Source organism: Melopsittacus undulatus, chromosome 5 (genome assembly GCF_012275295.1).
Source record: "Melopsittacus undulatus isolate bMelUnd1 chromosome 5, bMelUnd1.mat.Z, whole genome shotgun sequence".
NCBI classification, from domain to species: Eukaryota; Metazoa; Chordata; class Aves; order Psittaciformes; family Psittaculidae; genus Melopsittacus; species Melopsittacus undulatus.
Window position 1 is genome coordinate 21725343 of NC_047531.1, and position 17809 is coordinate 21743151.

General features: G+C 43.4%; 1 protein-coding gene across 1 annotated transcript; it reads left to right on the forward strand.

Moving 5' to 3' along the window:
• The first annotated feature begins 7264 nt into the window (after positions 1-7264).
• Positions 7265-7981, forward strand: LOC101872892 (tetraspanin-7-like). Its single transcript, XM_005146120.1, has one exon. It carries the CDS (start codon positions 7265-7267, stop codon positions 7979-7981), a length of 717 nt encoding a protein of 238 aa, XP_005146177.1.
• Positions 7982-17809: the final 9828 nt, after the last annotated feature.

Below are 17809 nucleotides of genomic sequence, written 5' to 3' on the forward strand. Positions count from 1 at the left end.
TTGCTGCTCTTCTTAGGAAAACAAAACAAAACTACAACATTATAGATGTTTATGATACTTACGACTTGAGCATCATACAAAATAAATTGGTTTAAAGCAGTGTTGGCAGATGGCACACTGAAGTTATCAAACATGTTTTCTAGGTGTTGTAATAGGCATATTGACCTTTTTTGTGTAGTTAATTTTACCATCAGCAGAAGACCCTGAAATAATACTACTTAGCTGTGAAAGAAGTAGGTGAGGCACACTAAGGTCTTGGCAAGCCTACAGATGGTAAATATCAGTACTGAGAGCTTTACTTGTGATAAATGTCCCGGGGACATGTCTCAGAACTGTCATTACAAGGCAGAACCATTTGTGATACAAAATATTTATAAACAATTATAAATGTGACTTAGCCCAATTTAAGTCATAGAATCATAGAATGATCTGGGGTGGAAGGGATCTTAGAGATCGTCTAGTTCCTACCCTGTGCCATGGGCAGGGACACCTCCCATTAGATCAGGTTACTCAAAGTCCTATCCAGCCTGGCCTTGAACACTTCCAGGGATGAGGCACCCACAGCTTCTCTGGGCAACCTGTGCCAGTGTCTCTCCACCCTCACAGTAAAGAATGTCTTCTTTATACCTAATCTAAATCTCTCCTCTTTCAGTTTAAAGCCATTCCCCCTTTTCCTGACACTGCATGCCTTTTTAAAAAGTCTCTTGTAAAAAATGTCCTTGTAAAAAACCCAGGAACTTATTTTCACACATGTGGAGATCCCTTACCAAAAGTGAAGTTCTTCACAAGCAAATTTATCTTGGGGATGGTAATAATGGCCAGCATTGTGTTAGAGAGCTGTGATTTGCTAGCTAAATCTGCTTTTCCTGTAAGTACTTTAAAGAATTAAGAAGGTTAAAGGGGTGGGTTACCTGGTTGTCTGAACTCCTGACACAGCTCCATTCCATTTCCTTATATCCTACTGCTGGTCACCAGAGAAGGGAGATTAGCATCTCTCACTCCACTGCACCACTTAAGGAAGCTGTAGATTGTGATGGGGTCCTCCCCCAGCCTTCTCTTCTCTAAGCTGAACAAACCAAGTGACTCAGCTGCTCCTCTTGTCTTGCCCTCAAAACATTCCACCAGCTTGTTCTCCCTCCTCTGCCCACACTCTAATAGCCTGACATCCTTGTTGTATTGAGGAACCCAAACTGCACACAGTACTTGAGGTGGGGCAGCACGAGTGCTGTGTAGAGTGGGATGATCACCTCCCTCGACTGACCAGCTATGCTGTGCTTGATGCACCCCAGGACACGGTTGGCTCTTTTGCTGCCAGGGCACACTGTTGACTCATATTCAACTTGCTGTCAACCCAAACCCACAGATTTCTTTCTGCAGGGCTGCTTTCCAGCCTCTCATTCCCCAGTTTGTAGGTATAACCAGGATTACCCTGTGCTGGATGGAGAAATTTACACTTGATCTTGTTCTGGTTAAATTTTATACAGTTGGTGACTGCCCAGCTCTCTGGTCTATCTAGATGTCTCTGTAAGTGAATCTCTACCCTTAAGGGAGTCCACACTCCTCCTTATTTAGCGTCATCAGCAAACTTAATGTACATATGATTCCTGCATCCAAATAATTTATAAAAACATTAAAGAGTATTGGCCCTAAAACTGAGCACTAGGGAATGCCACTGGCTGCCAGCTGGATGTAACCCCATTTGCTATAACTCTTTGAGCCTAACCCATCAGCCAGTTGTTCACCCAACATATTATGGACTTGTCTAGTTGTGTGCTGGACATTCTGACAGAATGATAATGTGAGAGACAGTATCAAAAGCTTTGATATAACAAAAAACCCCTGAAATATCTACAATTAGATGGGTGACCATGTCATAAAGGGAAATTAATCCAGTTAAGCAGGACTTTCCCCTCTCAAACCCATGAAGACCAATAACCTTAAAAGTTCATGAAAATTGTCTCAAAAACCCCGCAAAACCCAAACAATCAAAAAAGGAAAGTAGTCATCAGCCCTTTCTATAAGGAATTCCAGGACAACTGTTTGTAATTCTCATGTTTACTATCATGCTTATTAATGCTAGATTGCATTCAGGCAAGCTGTACAATTTAATGAGTAGTGCAACAGGCTTTTTTTTCAAAGAAAATCATGGTAAGAATGTTTAAGGTTTCAACATCACAGGAGAGCTAAACAAGATTCTTCATATCTGAGAGTGTCAGAGAAGACAGGCAGGCTGACAAATTATTGCCCTGATTAAGGTTATGCCAGTGTGATGTGCTGCTTGCACACAGACTGTTTTCTTTAAGTAAGTCTTTCCTGACCTCTATATATACTCTCTCTCTCTATATATATATATACAACCTCTCCATATATATATTTTGTTATACTCTATAGCAGGCAGGATTGATGCTTGCTTGAGGATGGGACACTATATGAGCAATTCAAGGAAGCTGTAAAGGTCCATGGATCTGGACCCCAAGGCTCGGAAAATCTGCTGGTGCTCTAATGTTGTTGTATTATAGAAATGCCCTAACTGTTCCCCTCAGCAAGGACACAGGTTTCATTGACCCCAGGGTAACAGTCTGTGCCCCATGGTGTTCTTTAACCAGTCCACAGAGAGTGTGTGGTCACCTTGCCTTCCACCTCTGATGGCATTATCTGTCAAAACCTGGCAACACGGCAGAGATAAAGAAGATACATGTGCAGGTGTGAATTAGCTGGTGCATGTGAAATACCTCCCTCTTTATTGGACCTTAATTTTCTGTTAGATGCTTCAGCTGTGGCACCTGTCCATAGGGTTTCCCAATTCCTGACCCAGGGACCCAGAAAGCATGAAGTTTGCTTGTAACCAAATATTTCTTCTCCCCACTAACCTTGCACCACTTATAGGTATTTGTTGATACATACGTGTTACAGGCAACATATTGATCACCTCTGTGTAACAGCTGTGAACACCATCATTTTAATATAATCAGCAATGGCAGATGTTCATTCTATAAAGCTACACTTACAATATCAGTAAAAAGTCTGCTGTCCATTGATTAACATGTCAAAATAATACTAAACGGTGTACTGTGGTCTGTCGTATCCATCCACAGAGGAATGGTTTTCTCACTAAGCCCAGCATCAACATTTGTGAACCAGAAGCCTCTACTGTTGTGGTAAAATTAGACAGAGGTGGTTGTGCTGTGCTATGTTACTCTCTCATTTACCCTGATCTAGTTTCAGATTGGCTAGTCCATGATTAGTATGATGGCATTTGTTTGAGGTATGATAGGAAAAGAAGTGGTTTCAAAGAAGCAAGGTCTTTAATTTTTAAACCAGCAAAGGTGATACAAAATTACACCAACCAAGTGAAAAAGATTAGATTTTTGCTACAGCAGATCTTGGAAATCTCCCTCATACATAGAAATCCATATTGACAAGTGTAGGCAAGTGTTATATGAATGACTTGCTAAAGTACACTCAGCTGCTGTTAGTATGCAAATTACATAGATCTCAATATGTGAAATACTTAATACCCTCGGCTTTTAACACAAGTAGAAAATTAGTATTTCTAGTAATATATTCAAATATTTTAAAGATCAAGCATAAAATTTGGCAATGTTTAACCTTGTCTTGTCTTCCCATTCCTCCCTGAAATGAAAAGCCTATGAATTTATGAATTCCTCTGACATGGTATATTGGCAGTCTTTCCTGCCTATCTAGCTTTTATGCTATTTTGATATACTAGTGTTCAAACATATGTAATGTTCAGCACATAATAATTTTTCCATGGGCTAACTGGAAAGTGCATTGAGTTTTCCTTAGAGACTTGCTTGAGGCGTGGATCATATTATCCTCTGTAGCTATAGGGAAGCTACAGCTAAAAATAAATGTTGTGCTTTATTTTAAGGTTAAAAAATACATTACAAGTAAATCATTAATCCAAAGGAGCTCTGACTGTTGCTATTTATAGTAAAGTAACTGATCTATAATAGAGATTGTACACCCAAGTTCCTAAAATAAACTCAGTGTGAAAAAAATAGTACTTGTGATAATGCTGTTGTGAAGTACATTACAAGACACAGCAGGTTGAGTTCTGCCTTAGGATTGTACTTGCTGCAGGCAAAGACATCTCCTGCTCAGCTATGCAAGCTGATGGGAATTCCATCCCAATGCCACTCTGATCTGCTCAGGCTCCATCCCTCAGTCTCACTGATAGAGGTGACACAGTTTACCCAATATTTCCTCTTGGGTCAAGGGTTTGCAAAGGGACCACAAGTAGGAGGGATTCCATGATGTAAATAATTTTTCCTGAAGTGACTTGCAGCTGGAAAGTGAGCTGTGTTATGAAATGTTAAGACTTTCACATCCCAGAGTTAATGGAAAGATTAAGGGGAAATTCTCTCTTCCCCCAAGGTCATCTTCTTTTTCCATCCAGCCTGGGCTTGCACCATACCCATGTTGCAGAGCTCTGAGAGAGTGTAGAACTATGACTTCTGTTCCATTTGATTCAATTTAAAGATATCATTCAGTTTTACATAAAAATAATATGGATCAGTTGAATTTTGGTAACTTTCCTTACATTGAATAGCTGCTTTTCCTAGTAACAGTTCTATTGAATTCAATGCAATTGAATTTATGGTGTAAGAGGTCACTGAACATGACAAAGCATCACAAAACCAGACTTTAATATAAGAAAGCTTTTTGTTTTGTATTTACAAGGATCCCACCCAATAGGCATCATGCCCATGTGAGGAGCTCTTAAGAAAAACTCCAGAGAAGAAAACCCAATAATAAGTAGTTATAACATCAAAAGTACACATCAAAAGGTATAACATCAGCAGGACATTATGGTGGCATCACAGGAGTTCTGGTTTCCCCCAAAGTAAGTAAATTGAGGTACTTTGGCAGCTATAGTAGTTCTCCATGTGTCATGACATGAAAATCTCATTCAGGTGTCTAAGGAAAGCACACTTGTGAATGCTAAAGTAATGCTGCTTTTTTTGAAGCTACTCTTGCTACCCATATTTTCACAGTAAAGCTCCTAACGACCTGGTCTTGCTTTCTGTGCCGGTGTTGCCACTGGTTCTTGTAGCCAGAGCTACCTTAAATAGCTGTGAACTGGGGATCACAAAAGGACTCAGTTTCCTTGAGAAACTATGAAGAATCGATCCCTGAATTGTTTATCTCTCTGTATGGACTGATTGGAAAGAGTCACTTCAGAATTCCAAGTGTAAACTCCGGCAAAAAGTCCCACAGAAAGTGGAGCTGGAAAACTATATGGTGTATGAACATCATCATACCTCTGCCAGGGAAGAGATGTAACACCTCAGGAACACCCAAACTGAAACAGTAAGAAAGGGAAATTCATGCTTCAAGCAGACTGCTTTTCCTTTCCAAATAGTATTACAAAGCACTATCTAATTAGCTATCTTCTATCACACACATATCCTTCACAGGCCCTGTTTGGCAGGCTCTTTCCTGACTCTAAGCACTAGTTTTCTCTGAGATATATTGGTTTGCACTTCAATCTCACTGTATTTGCTGCCTATGTCTGTAAGCACTCTTTAATAATTGGTATTGCTGCTCTTACTAGTGGGTTAGGCACTTCTGAATCCTCACTTCTTATGGTGACACTTTGCTTTCTAAAAAGACATGTAAAAGAATAGCACTTTCATCAAATTGTCAATCCACATATTGCAAGCAGTATCATGAACATTTATTCACTAGTATGATTTCATGAGTGTCTGTAACAGCTTTCATACTAAGATGCAAACATATTTTATGACTCTGCCAATGTCTGAAAAATCAAGCTAGTCTATTTCCAGACACTGAAGCTGTTTCATTGTTTGTAGCTTCCTGTACACTCAAGGAGCTCAATCCTACTTTCTCTACTTACCCAAACAGTTCCAGTGGCACAGCTTATGAGAATGGGCAGAATTTGTCCCTGTAAACCTATTTCACCCTGGTTTAAAAGATCACAAATGCTGGCATCATCCGTCGTCTTCCAACACTGAATGCTTAACATGATGTTTGGAGGAAGTTCAGTACTTAACTATGAGTGAAACCAGTAGTTATTACATGCCAAATACTTCACAACAGAACCAACAGATCCTAAAGTATTTCTATGGAGATACTTTTAGATTTCTGCACCCTTAGCACCATCCTTCATCTCTGACACATGCTGGAGGAACTTGGCTGACAACAGAGCTGCCCATGTGCCCTGTATTTTGCCTACTCCTAGCAGGCGTAATTCATCTCAAGTTACCTGTACAAGCCTGTTCTAAAGCTATTTCACCTAGCTGCTTTCAGTGGCAGGAAAAGCAAGGGTAACAGAAAACACCACTTACTGGTATTCATTTTGGTGTTCTTTATTGGTGTTGAAGCTAAATGTGACTTCAAATTTGAGACAGTATCCGGAGAGTATTCAGAGGTTTGTGCTGCAAAAACGGGCAGTAGCCCCTCATAGGCACTGCCCAGTGTGGCTAGTCCAGCCCTTCTCAGCTGACTGCAATTCAAGACCCAGTTCTGATACCATTAGCTCCAAAAAACTATGAGAAAGCATACAGAGGTAAGAAACCTCTGCTGCAAAATGGCACCAGGTAGTTTTGAGGTGTGGGTAGTTACCAGTTCAAAAATTCAAAAGGAAAAAACACTGCTATGAAAGGGATAAAATCTAAGAAAACCAGCAGGTTGGAAGACGGAGCAATGATCAGCACATTCCAAGGACAGGAAGTTTAAACCTGGGCTGCGGTAGAAGTTAATTTCGAGCTTTCAGCATGCAGAATCTTTTCATCTGAGGCTGCCCAGTGCTGCGGACAGTGGGAACCGCCAGTCCACGCGCATTCACCCTTTTGCTACACCCCAGACTTCAGAAGGGAGCGCTAAGGAATGTGTGTGTGTATGCTTCTCCCTCCGGGTATCGCTGGATACACACTAGAGTAAGACGGAGGCTCGCTTAAAAGAGGACGGCACGGGGAGAGGGGAGGGGACCCCCGTCCAGGCCCGTTCCATCCCTTCTGGCCGCCCCGTCCCGCCCCGCCGGGCCCCGCACCGCGGACAAGCGGAGCCGCCGGGGCCGCGCCCCCGCGCCGGGCACTGAAAAGGGGCGGCCGGGGCGGCACAGCGGAGCCACTGGCACCGGTCGCCGGGGGGGAGGCAGCTGCCGGCTCCGCACCGAGGGAGAGTTCGAGCACCACCCGCCAAGGAGCCCTCTCCTCTATCAACCTCGGGGAACAGCGGCACAGACGGCCGCTGGACCCCCTCACCGCCCCAGGGCACCATGACCTTGCTCAAGCTGTCCCTCATGGCCTTCAGCATCGTCTTCTGGGCAGCGGGGCTGGCCATGTTTATCATCGGCCTCTGGGCCACTGTGTTTCTGGGGAGCTACCTGGAGCTCTCAGCCAACAGCAGTCCCAGTGCCCCTGCCATCCTCTTGGCCACCGGCGCTGTTGTCATCATCTGGGGCTTCCTGGGCTGCTTCGGTGCTGCCACGGAGCACCGGGGGCTCCTGCGTGCCTACATCGCCTTCCTGACCACTGTGATGGCAGCCGGGCTGGCGGCGGGGCTCTCGGCACTCCTCTACCGCCAGAACATTGCGCAGGGATTCCAGGAAGGACTGCACCAGGCCCTGCTCACCTACGGGAAGGACGAGGGGATGGCGGATGCCCTGGATGCTTTGCAGCGCTCCTTGTCCTGCTGCGGTGTGCAGAGCTACTGGGACTGGCTCACCACACCCTGGGGGCTGGAGCAGAACGGCTCCGTGCCCTTCAGCTGCTGCCAGGCCCGCCAGGGCTGCCACCGCAGCCCTCCTGACACACGCGGGCTGCACCACGACGGGTGCTTCCCCAAGGTGTTGGCCTTCGTCAGCAGCAATATGTTCTGTATTGCCACGGCTGCCCTGGGGCTGGCGCTGCTGCAGCTCCTAGGCATCGTGCTGGCTTGCCTGCTGGCTGCCCGTATCCCTGCCCGCCTGATGGGCATCGCCACCCTGCCCTGAGATCCCCTCGGTCCTGCCTCTTATCCCCTCTGGCTCCCTTCTTTCCCACTGACCTCGGTGTACCCCAATGGGAAAATCGTCTGTGTTTCCCACTTCCAACTGACCTTCCTCCTCCAGACTCCATTCCTCCTCTGGAGCCTGTGTCAAGTGCATCCATGCTATAGGCATCTCACAGTCCCTTGGAGATGGGCAGCAGGTCCCCACTGCCCCTCCCCGGAGTCTCTGGACTGCTTCTGCAGGGAGGGGTGAGAGCATGAACGGACATCACCCCCTGGAACAGCAGGAACACCTGAGTCAAAGCTGACCAGTCTTCTAGCTGATACAAAACATCCCGAGGCACTGAAGTGGGGACCAGGAAAGGAGGAAAGAGGAGGGGGTCTGGGAATACGAGAGAGGTGTCTCTCAGCATTATACCACGTGAGTGTTCTGCTGAGACTGGAAAATGTTGTAACTGGAAAATGGTGTCACTGGGAAACTGCTGGAGCACACAGGGTCTGCTCTGGGGACACCCACGTAGCCATGCCAGCAGCTGCCATTGGGGGCTGCTTGAGAGACTGCCCAGTGGCGTGCACCCCACCGCCAAAATTTGTCCTACCTCTGCTGTGTTCAAGCTGTCCGGCTGCCACGGGTGCTTTTCCTGCTGTGCTGTTTCCAATGCTGATCTCCATCTGAAGATGGAGCTGCAGCTCCAAGTGCAGCTCCCTCCTTCAGTACATGCTTGTACTCGTAGCCAGGGCATTGCCGGCTATGTCTTTGTGATGCTAAGAGCTTAAACCTGGGTCCCCAGCATACAAGAGGATGGCAAAAGTTGCATGATCAGACCTGACTAGGGGTGGCAAGAGGGGGGAAGGGTGCATTGTCCTTCAGAAGTTTCTTTGGGGCTTTTGCTGTGAACTTCAGAATGAGTGGAATGGACTTTCTGTTTTTGAAGCCATGTCTCTACAACCAGAGTGTAAACAGAGGACCTCAGGACTTGCTCTGTTGCCTGTGGTGTCTGCAGGTCAGGCAGCACTGCAAATCTACAGGATTTTGGGTTTCCCAGCAGTTCTGACTGGCATTTGGAGCTTTAGGAAAAGCGAGCCCTGCACTTTAGAGGGTCTTGAACTTTCACAGCTTCACCTCTGCTTCTTCCCACTTCTTTAATACCTGTGAAGGGGACTTGTATGTGTTTCTCTGCCTCACAGCACAAAGACATGCTGAACACTCCCCTCACCCACCAAACTGGAAAGAACAGAGAACCACAAAGGAACCCCAGGGTGTGGTGTCTTTTAGGAGCATGGCTAGCAAAGCTGTGGAGGATGCTCAAATGCCAACAACAGGAGCAGGACAGCAGATCTTCAGTGAAGAAGATGGCTGATACAGATGGTGAGCAGAGTAACTGTGGGGGAAAGGTGAAGCTCTCACGCCTGGGCAATGAATGCATGAGGTGAGGGGTGAGGAAAGCTTGGTTCATTTCCTTCCTTGCTTGCCTTTACTACCTTTCACTACATGTCTTTTTCTCTTCCTCCCACTGAAGAGCAAGTGCTTGGCTGCAAGGATGAGCTAGGCAGAGCCTTTGTCCCACTGTTCCTGCTCACTCTGGGAGATGGAGCTGGCCTTGCTGTGCCCACTCACCCTGGTGAGGCAGGCAATAGGACAGCAAATCCATTGCTGCCTCTTCATGGGGAGAGCCAGATCAAACGCAGATCTGACTCTCCTCCTGCTGTTTAAATAATCCCAGTTTCTCTACCTAAGAGAACCCTGATTTGGTATTTCTGTTCTTTCTCCCTGCTGAAAATAAGCTTCTAGAATTTTGCTTGACAATGTCTCTGGGGGTGAAACCAGGGCAAAATGTGTATTCACTTAGAAAGATTGCTATCCTTGCTGCTTTAAATGGTTTATACCATTTAAAAATAGCTGGAAATGCTACTGCTTCCCTGTCTTCTGTGATAATGAAGCCCTTTTTGGGTTTTTTATTTTCCCACCGGTCTTCTTTTTTGGGAGAGGGGTGGCTCAATCCTACAGTGAATTTGTTCCACCTGCAGGATTGTAACTATTTCTGACCTGGGGATATTGCTGCAATAACAGGGGGCTAATAACAGCCCCTGACTTGTTGGACTGCCCTCATAAAGGTACAGTGTTCCTGCAGAGCACAGCAGGCTTGTCAAGGGAACATAAAGAGAATTTCCTTAACTTACATTAACTATTGCTCAAGCTTGAGGGTACTTGGGAACGTAGAGAAAAACCAAACCAAACTAATGTGAATAGGTGTTTCCATGGAAAGAGATGTTATACTCCCCAGAGATGCAAAATGGTCTAAAGTCTAAATGAAGTTTTAGTTGAAGGCTGCTGAATTGGAATGCTATTTATAAGCAAAAATCTACAAGAATCAGTAGGGAGTATCCAGTACTCGCTTATGGAAATAATTCCCTTGGGGTCAGTGCTCTCAACCAAAGCTCACAAGATCAAAAGTGTAAAAAGGGAATCCGTGTTTTCCTTTTTGGAGAGTGATTCTAGCCCGTGCGGATGGAGCTTATGATTCTGGAAGGACAGTTATGTTGTGCTTGGCTGTTAGCTGTGGCTTTATCTTAACTGTCCCTTTTTTCAGGTATCGTGTTTTTCATGTGGCTGTGTAATTATGATAATCATGTTCCAGTTGGAGAGTGCAATGTGAATGGGCTTCTCAGTCATTTGACTGTTCATCTGCACAAGTGTTCTCTGGAAGTGTGCTGGGAATCTCTTTTTGTGGAGAAAACAGCGCTTCATTTTTTAGTGCTGATGTTTATGGTTCATTGTTTCACATCATGTAGTTTTTTATTTTTGTTAGTAAATGTCCCTGTACTTGCACCCCTTTTTTTTTTAGTTATAAACTAGCGGAATTCCTGTTACGTTCTGGAAATCAATGTCGTGGGGCAGAAAGACTATTTTGTATGGGAAATGGTACTTCATAAATAAAGCTTAGCAAGTGCTATGAGCAAACCAGGTCACTGTTTGAAATCCAATTCACTATTTGCATTTCTGCATGTCTCCACATGGTTTGACTAAGTGTAAGTGAAGTGAAGTGTATACTGAAGTGTAAAGACAATAAAGCATATTGTGTTTTTTTGTATTGAGAAGATACATTAAAGAAGTAATAAAAGAGCTATTGTGGAGTGTTTTGGGAAGGGACATGGAGTTGCACTGTTTATTATAATGGTGTTCTTTACTGGAATCAATAAACTCTGAAAAGCTATGAGAATATGGCATTGCTCTTTTTTTGCTCCACCGATTACAAAAATTATTTCCTATCCTGATGCTGATTACTTCATGTGACACATAGATGCTGTTGAAACACATTAAACCAAAAACCTTGTGTAGATACTCACTTCAGTGGATTTGTTGTGTTTTTAAGTTGCTGGGAATACCAAAATAGGAATGATAAGAGTAAGTTTTAAGTGTACCAGTGCACATTTGTATGGTGGCCAGGCTTGAATCTCAGGACACCATCTTAATGTAATGAATTATTCAAAATGTAAACCATCATGCTGCACTCTTGGCCTGCGCTCACTGAAATAGAATGAACTGTGGCAGTGACCATGTAAATGTTAAGTATACTTATATCACTGAAGTCTTCATGGACTAGCTGTTTTAATTGAATGTTTATTGCCCAGTGCCTAGAATAATCTTTAATAACATTAACTTTTGTAGATGTAGGGGAGAAATTTCATTCTTTGATAAATAATTCCCAGATTAGCAGACTCTCAGTAGCTGTTTCACTTGTCTTGAATTCTTTGTGCTTAGTGATTAAATTTTAATTTAACTTGAAATATTACCTAATTCAATGTTAATTTAGTTCTGGGTGGTCAGAATGGCTGCAACATGTAACACTGGGCAGCACCATCTACGCTTTGCTGGAATATGTGTTTGTTTTCTGTCATCATCTTCAGTATGAAGTCACTCATCAAAATGGTATGATTTCATAAAAGCTGATCCCTTCTATTACAAAAAGCTAATCTCAATTTTAATATGCTGGTTATTTAATCAATTAAAAATCATATCAAATTAAGCATAGGAGCAAGCTGTGTTGCAGTTGTAGAAACAATAGAGCTGTTGTTTGGACAAACAGATTTAGAATTACCAGGGTGGTAAGAACAGATCCTTGTTTCGTAACAAGACCCTTGTTTTATAATGTTGAACTAGAATGCCAAGAATATAACCCTTTCAAACCTCAGAAGTGTGTTGTTTTGTTCCACATCAGTTATTTACTGTACTTTTGTGTAGCTGAACTTCACATCACATAACCAGAACTAAGAAAGGCCTTTATAACGGATCATACATTTTTAGACAAGAGATGGCTTTCCTGGGGTCAGAAAACTTAAACAGTAGCAGTAAAATTACATAAATCACACAAGAAAGAATTTTGATGACTGCCTTGCTGACTTTCACTGGTAGCAGCTGATATTATATAAAGCCCTTGACAAGAAGAATACTCATCTGTTATTTCCACACATAATAGGAGTAAAGATGCCCTTTTTCACAAATCCAGCAGACTACAGGAGATTTTGATAAATAGATAATATGGGAACAGAGCTGAAATTCAGTGTTTAAAATATTTTGTGTGGCAATAAAAAAAGGCATGTCCATAAAAAGTTTTGGGCAGTCAAGTTAAGAAGCCTTATCACAGTCTTGCTCTAAAGGACCACAAAGTATTTGTCAGAAACATATAAGTACACAGCTAAGAGAGTCTGAGACATTTAATCTCAAATACCTGTAGCCCTGAAGATAGCACATGTCATCAGGAAGGTGGCACTGGTTTTCATACCATATTTGTTTGAGGTGTGCTGTTGTCAGCATGGAACAGGGGTACTCCTATCTTTAAAAGAGCTCTGTAGTTTCTGAAAGTATCTGTAAGCATCAGGGGAGAACCTGTAAAGATGTTCTGTGTCCAGTGCTTCCCCTTCATCCAGCCACGCATCTCTACCTGAGGGAGTTTATCAAAGCCACCATCATGTCCCCATAACCCCCATAACACCCCAGATTCTGTCTCAAATAGTTAAATAAAATATTTGTTTGTGGGAAGAGACATTTTTTCTTTTACTAGGAAAGCAGACACTTGTTCATTTATTTTTCAGATAGTTCACATTGCTTTATTTTGTCCCCATACTGTTTCTTGGGCTTTTTGGTCCAGTGTAGGGGCATGAAGGAAGAGCTTCAGACAGAAGTACAGCTAAAAGAATGGTGAAGGCAGAGGCTATGAAACTGCAAAGGAGGAGAAAACAGTGGTAAATTCTGCACTGCCACAAAGAAACTTTTCTGAGCAGAGTTTCAGCATTGTCGTGGTTTAAACCAAGTCCCCCAACTCCCGGAGAGTTAGGAAGGAAAATCCAAAGAATGTAGCCCCCACGGATTGAGATAAGAACGGTTTAATAGCTAAGGTATAACACAAATCACTACTGCCATTACTACTACAAATAATAATGATACAGCAAATAACAAGCGAAAAGAATACAACACCCCACCAGCCACTGACCCATAACTCACTCCACCCTGCCCGGCCGAGCACCGCGTGCTCCCTCCTCCATTTTCCTCCAGAGCTCCACCCCTCTAGCTCTCTCTCCCAGTTGCATCCTGGGCATCACGTGCTATGGTATGGAATACCTCATTGGCTAGCCTGGGTCAGGTGTCCTGTCTCTCCTTCCTCCCGGCCTCCCCTCCTCCCCGGCAGAGCACGTGCTCAGAAAAGGCCCTGAACAAAAACACCGTCAAAACATGCTCACTATCAAGCAACTGTTCCCAGCCCAGAAGTCAAAACACAGCACTGCACCAGCTACAAGAAGGAGAAAAAATGACTGCTACTGCTCAACCCATGACAAGCATGAACTGTGAAAAGGATTTAACTGTAGGTGAATGCCTTTTGCCATTAGCCTTCCGATACATGTAGTGTTTGCTTTTCAGTTCCACCATTTACTTTGTGCAACTTGAAAAGGTAACAAGTCACATCATACCCTTGAATTTTAACCTTTTCAGGATGATATTATGGGAAGACATGTGAAGCAAACCACAGCTTAGTGGTAGGATCTTCTGTGGTTCTTCTTCATTTCCTTCAGTGCCAGAGGATGACCATCTTTGTAAAGTGAGAAATTCGCATCAGTATGTTAACTGGTCATGCACCCATTACCCTTCGAAGTGGTAAAAATAAATGCTTCTTCCCAAACTGATTTGATTGAGAACCGTATACATTTCAATCTATTCAATAGACCACTGCAGTTTGCTGAGGAGGATCACAATTTAGCCTTGTTTTCTTGTGCCCTCTACTGTCCTGATGTACTTTCTGGGCCAGTAAAATTAAAATATGAAAGGATGTAGTGTCCCCTGTTGTCAAAGAGAACACAAATACACATGCATTTTTCAGTAACTCTGTATTTATTGGTCAGATATGTGGATTTGCTTGCGGATGAGCCAATGACATTAAAAAAAGGAGCTATCTAAAGAACATATTGTTCTATCCTTGACATTAGCTTTCATTTGCAATGAACACTCAGTACTGTCTATTGTAGAGAGGAAATATTTTGTTAATTATCTTAATCCATGTAATAGAATTTACTAGAGAATCTTATCTGGGCCATAGGATTAAAATGAAACATTATTTCAAATGCTCTAATTCTATAAAGATTTCTCTCTTCTGCTGGAAGTGATTTCTGTGAAGCCTCACTTCTCCTGTTCACTCATTCTGCAAATGTCTGGTGTCACCCATAGGCTGGTTCCACACTATCAGGTACTTCCTGGAGAAAGCAGAGGTAGAATTCAGGTCTCTCTTCCAGATAGGCTCCCAGAAAATGAGCTTCATGGTTTGAAAGCAGAACTGAGACATACGCCTGGTTAACACAGCTCTCCTAACAAGTAGAAATGGAGATGTGAGTGCTGTTTTGAAGCCAGCTTTCTAATATCTGGTGTATACGCCATGTGTCCAGTGTGTCAGGGATATTCTCCTTTGTTTCCATTCTGTATAATGTTCCTTATCTGCTTATGACTTCAAGTTTATTTATTGCTCCATTTTTGGCTCTAGACACTTTTCATCCTGTTCTTTTCCTTTTGCAGAAGGCTCAGCAGCAGTGTTGAAACACCATCCTGTCCCTGCAAGTTGATCCAGTAAGATTTCTCCAGTGCTTCCTACATATTTCACCCTTTCAAAAAAAAGAGAGAACAATTTTTTCACTGAATTTTTACTGTGCAATGTCTTGTTTGCTTCAAATATAATATGAAGCACAGATTAATCTTTGTGTCCACAGAGACATCTAGCATATAAAAAGCACTGCTTGCCTTTAAGCTATTTATTTTTCTGAGTTTGCTCAATGGTATCATCTAAGCATTACTAATGTAATTCCCCTGATGCTGCTTCCTCTCCAGCTTTTAATTATGACATTGTGGTACAATCAGCAGGCTGCTGGTCAGCTCCTTAGCTGTTACATTTTTGTGAACTGCATTTCTTTTGTCCTTCACCCTGGCTTTTATCATATTGATTATTTCTAGCTCCTATTGACATGTTTTCAGGACACACTGTTCTGCTTCAAATGAGATTTAAAAAGCATTTGACACCCTAAATGTCAGATCACGTATTTCATATTTAACTTGATTCATGTTTAACTTATTACAGTACTGAGTCCTGGGACTCTTTTCCAGAGCTGGTTGGCACAAAGCTGGAAGCCACTGGAAACTTTCTTAGGAGAAAATTTTTATACTGCAAAAGTAGGGTCCTTAGGCGCTTTTCATTTATAGCCCTATTGATGGAGACCTACATACATGAGCATAGAAAGTATAACTGCAACCTGTACAACAGTGTGTGCACATAATCCATGCATCATTTGCCCAAGGCCCAGCCATTAGTTGTTAAGACGGCTGGCAGAAATAGATACCACCTTCCAGAGTTTCAAACCAGCTCTGCCCTTTTTCCACAGTAGGGCAGACACTGGACACTGAATGGTTCCACCAAGGATGGTGCCAGTTCAGATTAAAACACGAGGAGCCAGCATCAGCCACTGTTGCTTTGTAGGTTTTCTGAGGGCACTCATCCTCCCATGGCCATGTGAACCAGCTCAATGCAGTGAAGGCTGTGTGGTCAGGGCAGCTGGCACTAACCCATAAAATACCAGCCCACAGACAGTTTGTGGTGTGCTCTGTTATCAGTGGTTTGTGCGTTGCTGATTGCAGAAAGGTCAGACACTGCTTAATGAAACCATGAAGCCCAAAGCCCAAGTGAACGTGTGAACTTGGGTATGGCAACAGAAGATAGCATTGCTGCTGATATGTGTGCCTACACTGTGTGCTGTGGAAATCTTTGTGAGCTCTGTGCATTCCTTGATCAGACAGCAGTATCTCTGTAGCATTTACTGCCTGGCTCCATTAAGGTGCCTGCTTCTGATCAGGATGTAGACTGTGACTGAAAGGAGATTGTAGCCAAGTGGCTATCAGTCTCTTCTCCCAGGTAACAAGTGACAAGACAAGGGAAAATGGACTCAGGTTGTGCTAGGGGAGATTTAAATTGGATATTAGCAAAGTTTTCTTCAACAAGAATTGGAACAGGCTGCCCAGGGAGGTGGTGGAGTCACCATCCCTGGAGGTATTTAAAAGACATGTAGCTGTGGCCCTTAGGGCCGTGGTTTATTGGTGGACTTGGAAGTACTGGGTTACTGGTTGGACTCAATGATCTTAAGGGTCTTTTCCAACCTAAATGATTCTATGAGGATGTAGGAAGTTGAACATGACACACGTCATTTCCTGTGATGCTGACTCTAAGCTTATGATAGCAGATGTCAACCTGATTGGCTGGTATGTCTAAAAGCAGGCAGCTGTGATATAATGTAGGGGCAGGAGAAGAAGGAAAGAAAAGGAAAAGGAGAAGCACCCTTTACTTACTGTATCACTGCAGGTGCTGGTCAAATCAAAGTGCTCTCTTTTCAGTCATTCTTCCTAATTCAGTCAGTGCAGTGCAGTGCTACTGAACTGTACATAGTGGTAACAGGGAAAGTTGTTTACATTTGTCCTGATGTGGAGCAATTGCGCTGGACAGACAGCTTCTGTGAAGAACTCATTCCCATGTGCTGGACATCAAAGAGTAAGCAGACCTCAGTGTCCATCCCACCACATCTGCCCCAAAGCAGCTGATTTATGGAAGGCTCGTGGGAGCAGTATTGTCCAGGCAATCTTACATCTTTTTGTGCTTTATTTTTATAGTCTGTATAAACAGATACTTCCATATGGAGTGAGTCAATGCACTGTTAGCTGTGCTGTGCTGGCAGTGATTGTAGCTGATGAAGAGGCGGTTTGCTGAGGTGGGTGAGCATATATTCAGAAATAAGGAGCTAATGGGAAATGGAAATGTCAGCTGAGGATATTAATGCACCCAAATGCATACACTAGGAATGAGGAAAAAACAAATCATTCTCCTTGGAGTCACTTTTGAAGTCCACTGCTCCAGAAGACTGTCCCATTTTTGGCTTTGCAGAAAAGGACTTGGCAGTCATGGAGGATTTGATGAGTAAGAGTCACCAGGGCGCTCTTGCAGCAAAGGTGGTCAGCTACTTTCCCTGCTGTATTAAAACATTAGGCAGCATGACCAGAGCAAAGATTAATTCTCTGTCCCTGGCTCTCATGAGGTTGCATCTGTCCAGTTTTGGACAAGAAACAGTCACCAGCTGGAACTCATCTGGTAGAGGGCCACCAAGCTTGTTTGGGAGCTGGAGGCCATGATATGTGAAGAGAGGGTAAGTGAGCTGGGTTTGTTCAGCCTGGGAAAGAAAAGGCCTGGCGGGGAATCAAATTGCAGTCTTCATCTGTTTCATGGCATGATCTTAGGATGTCCAATATGCCGTT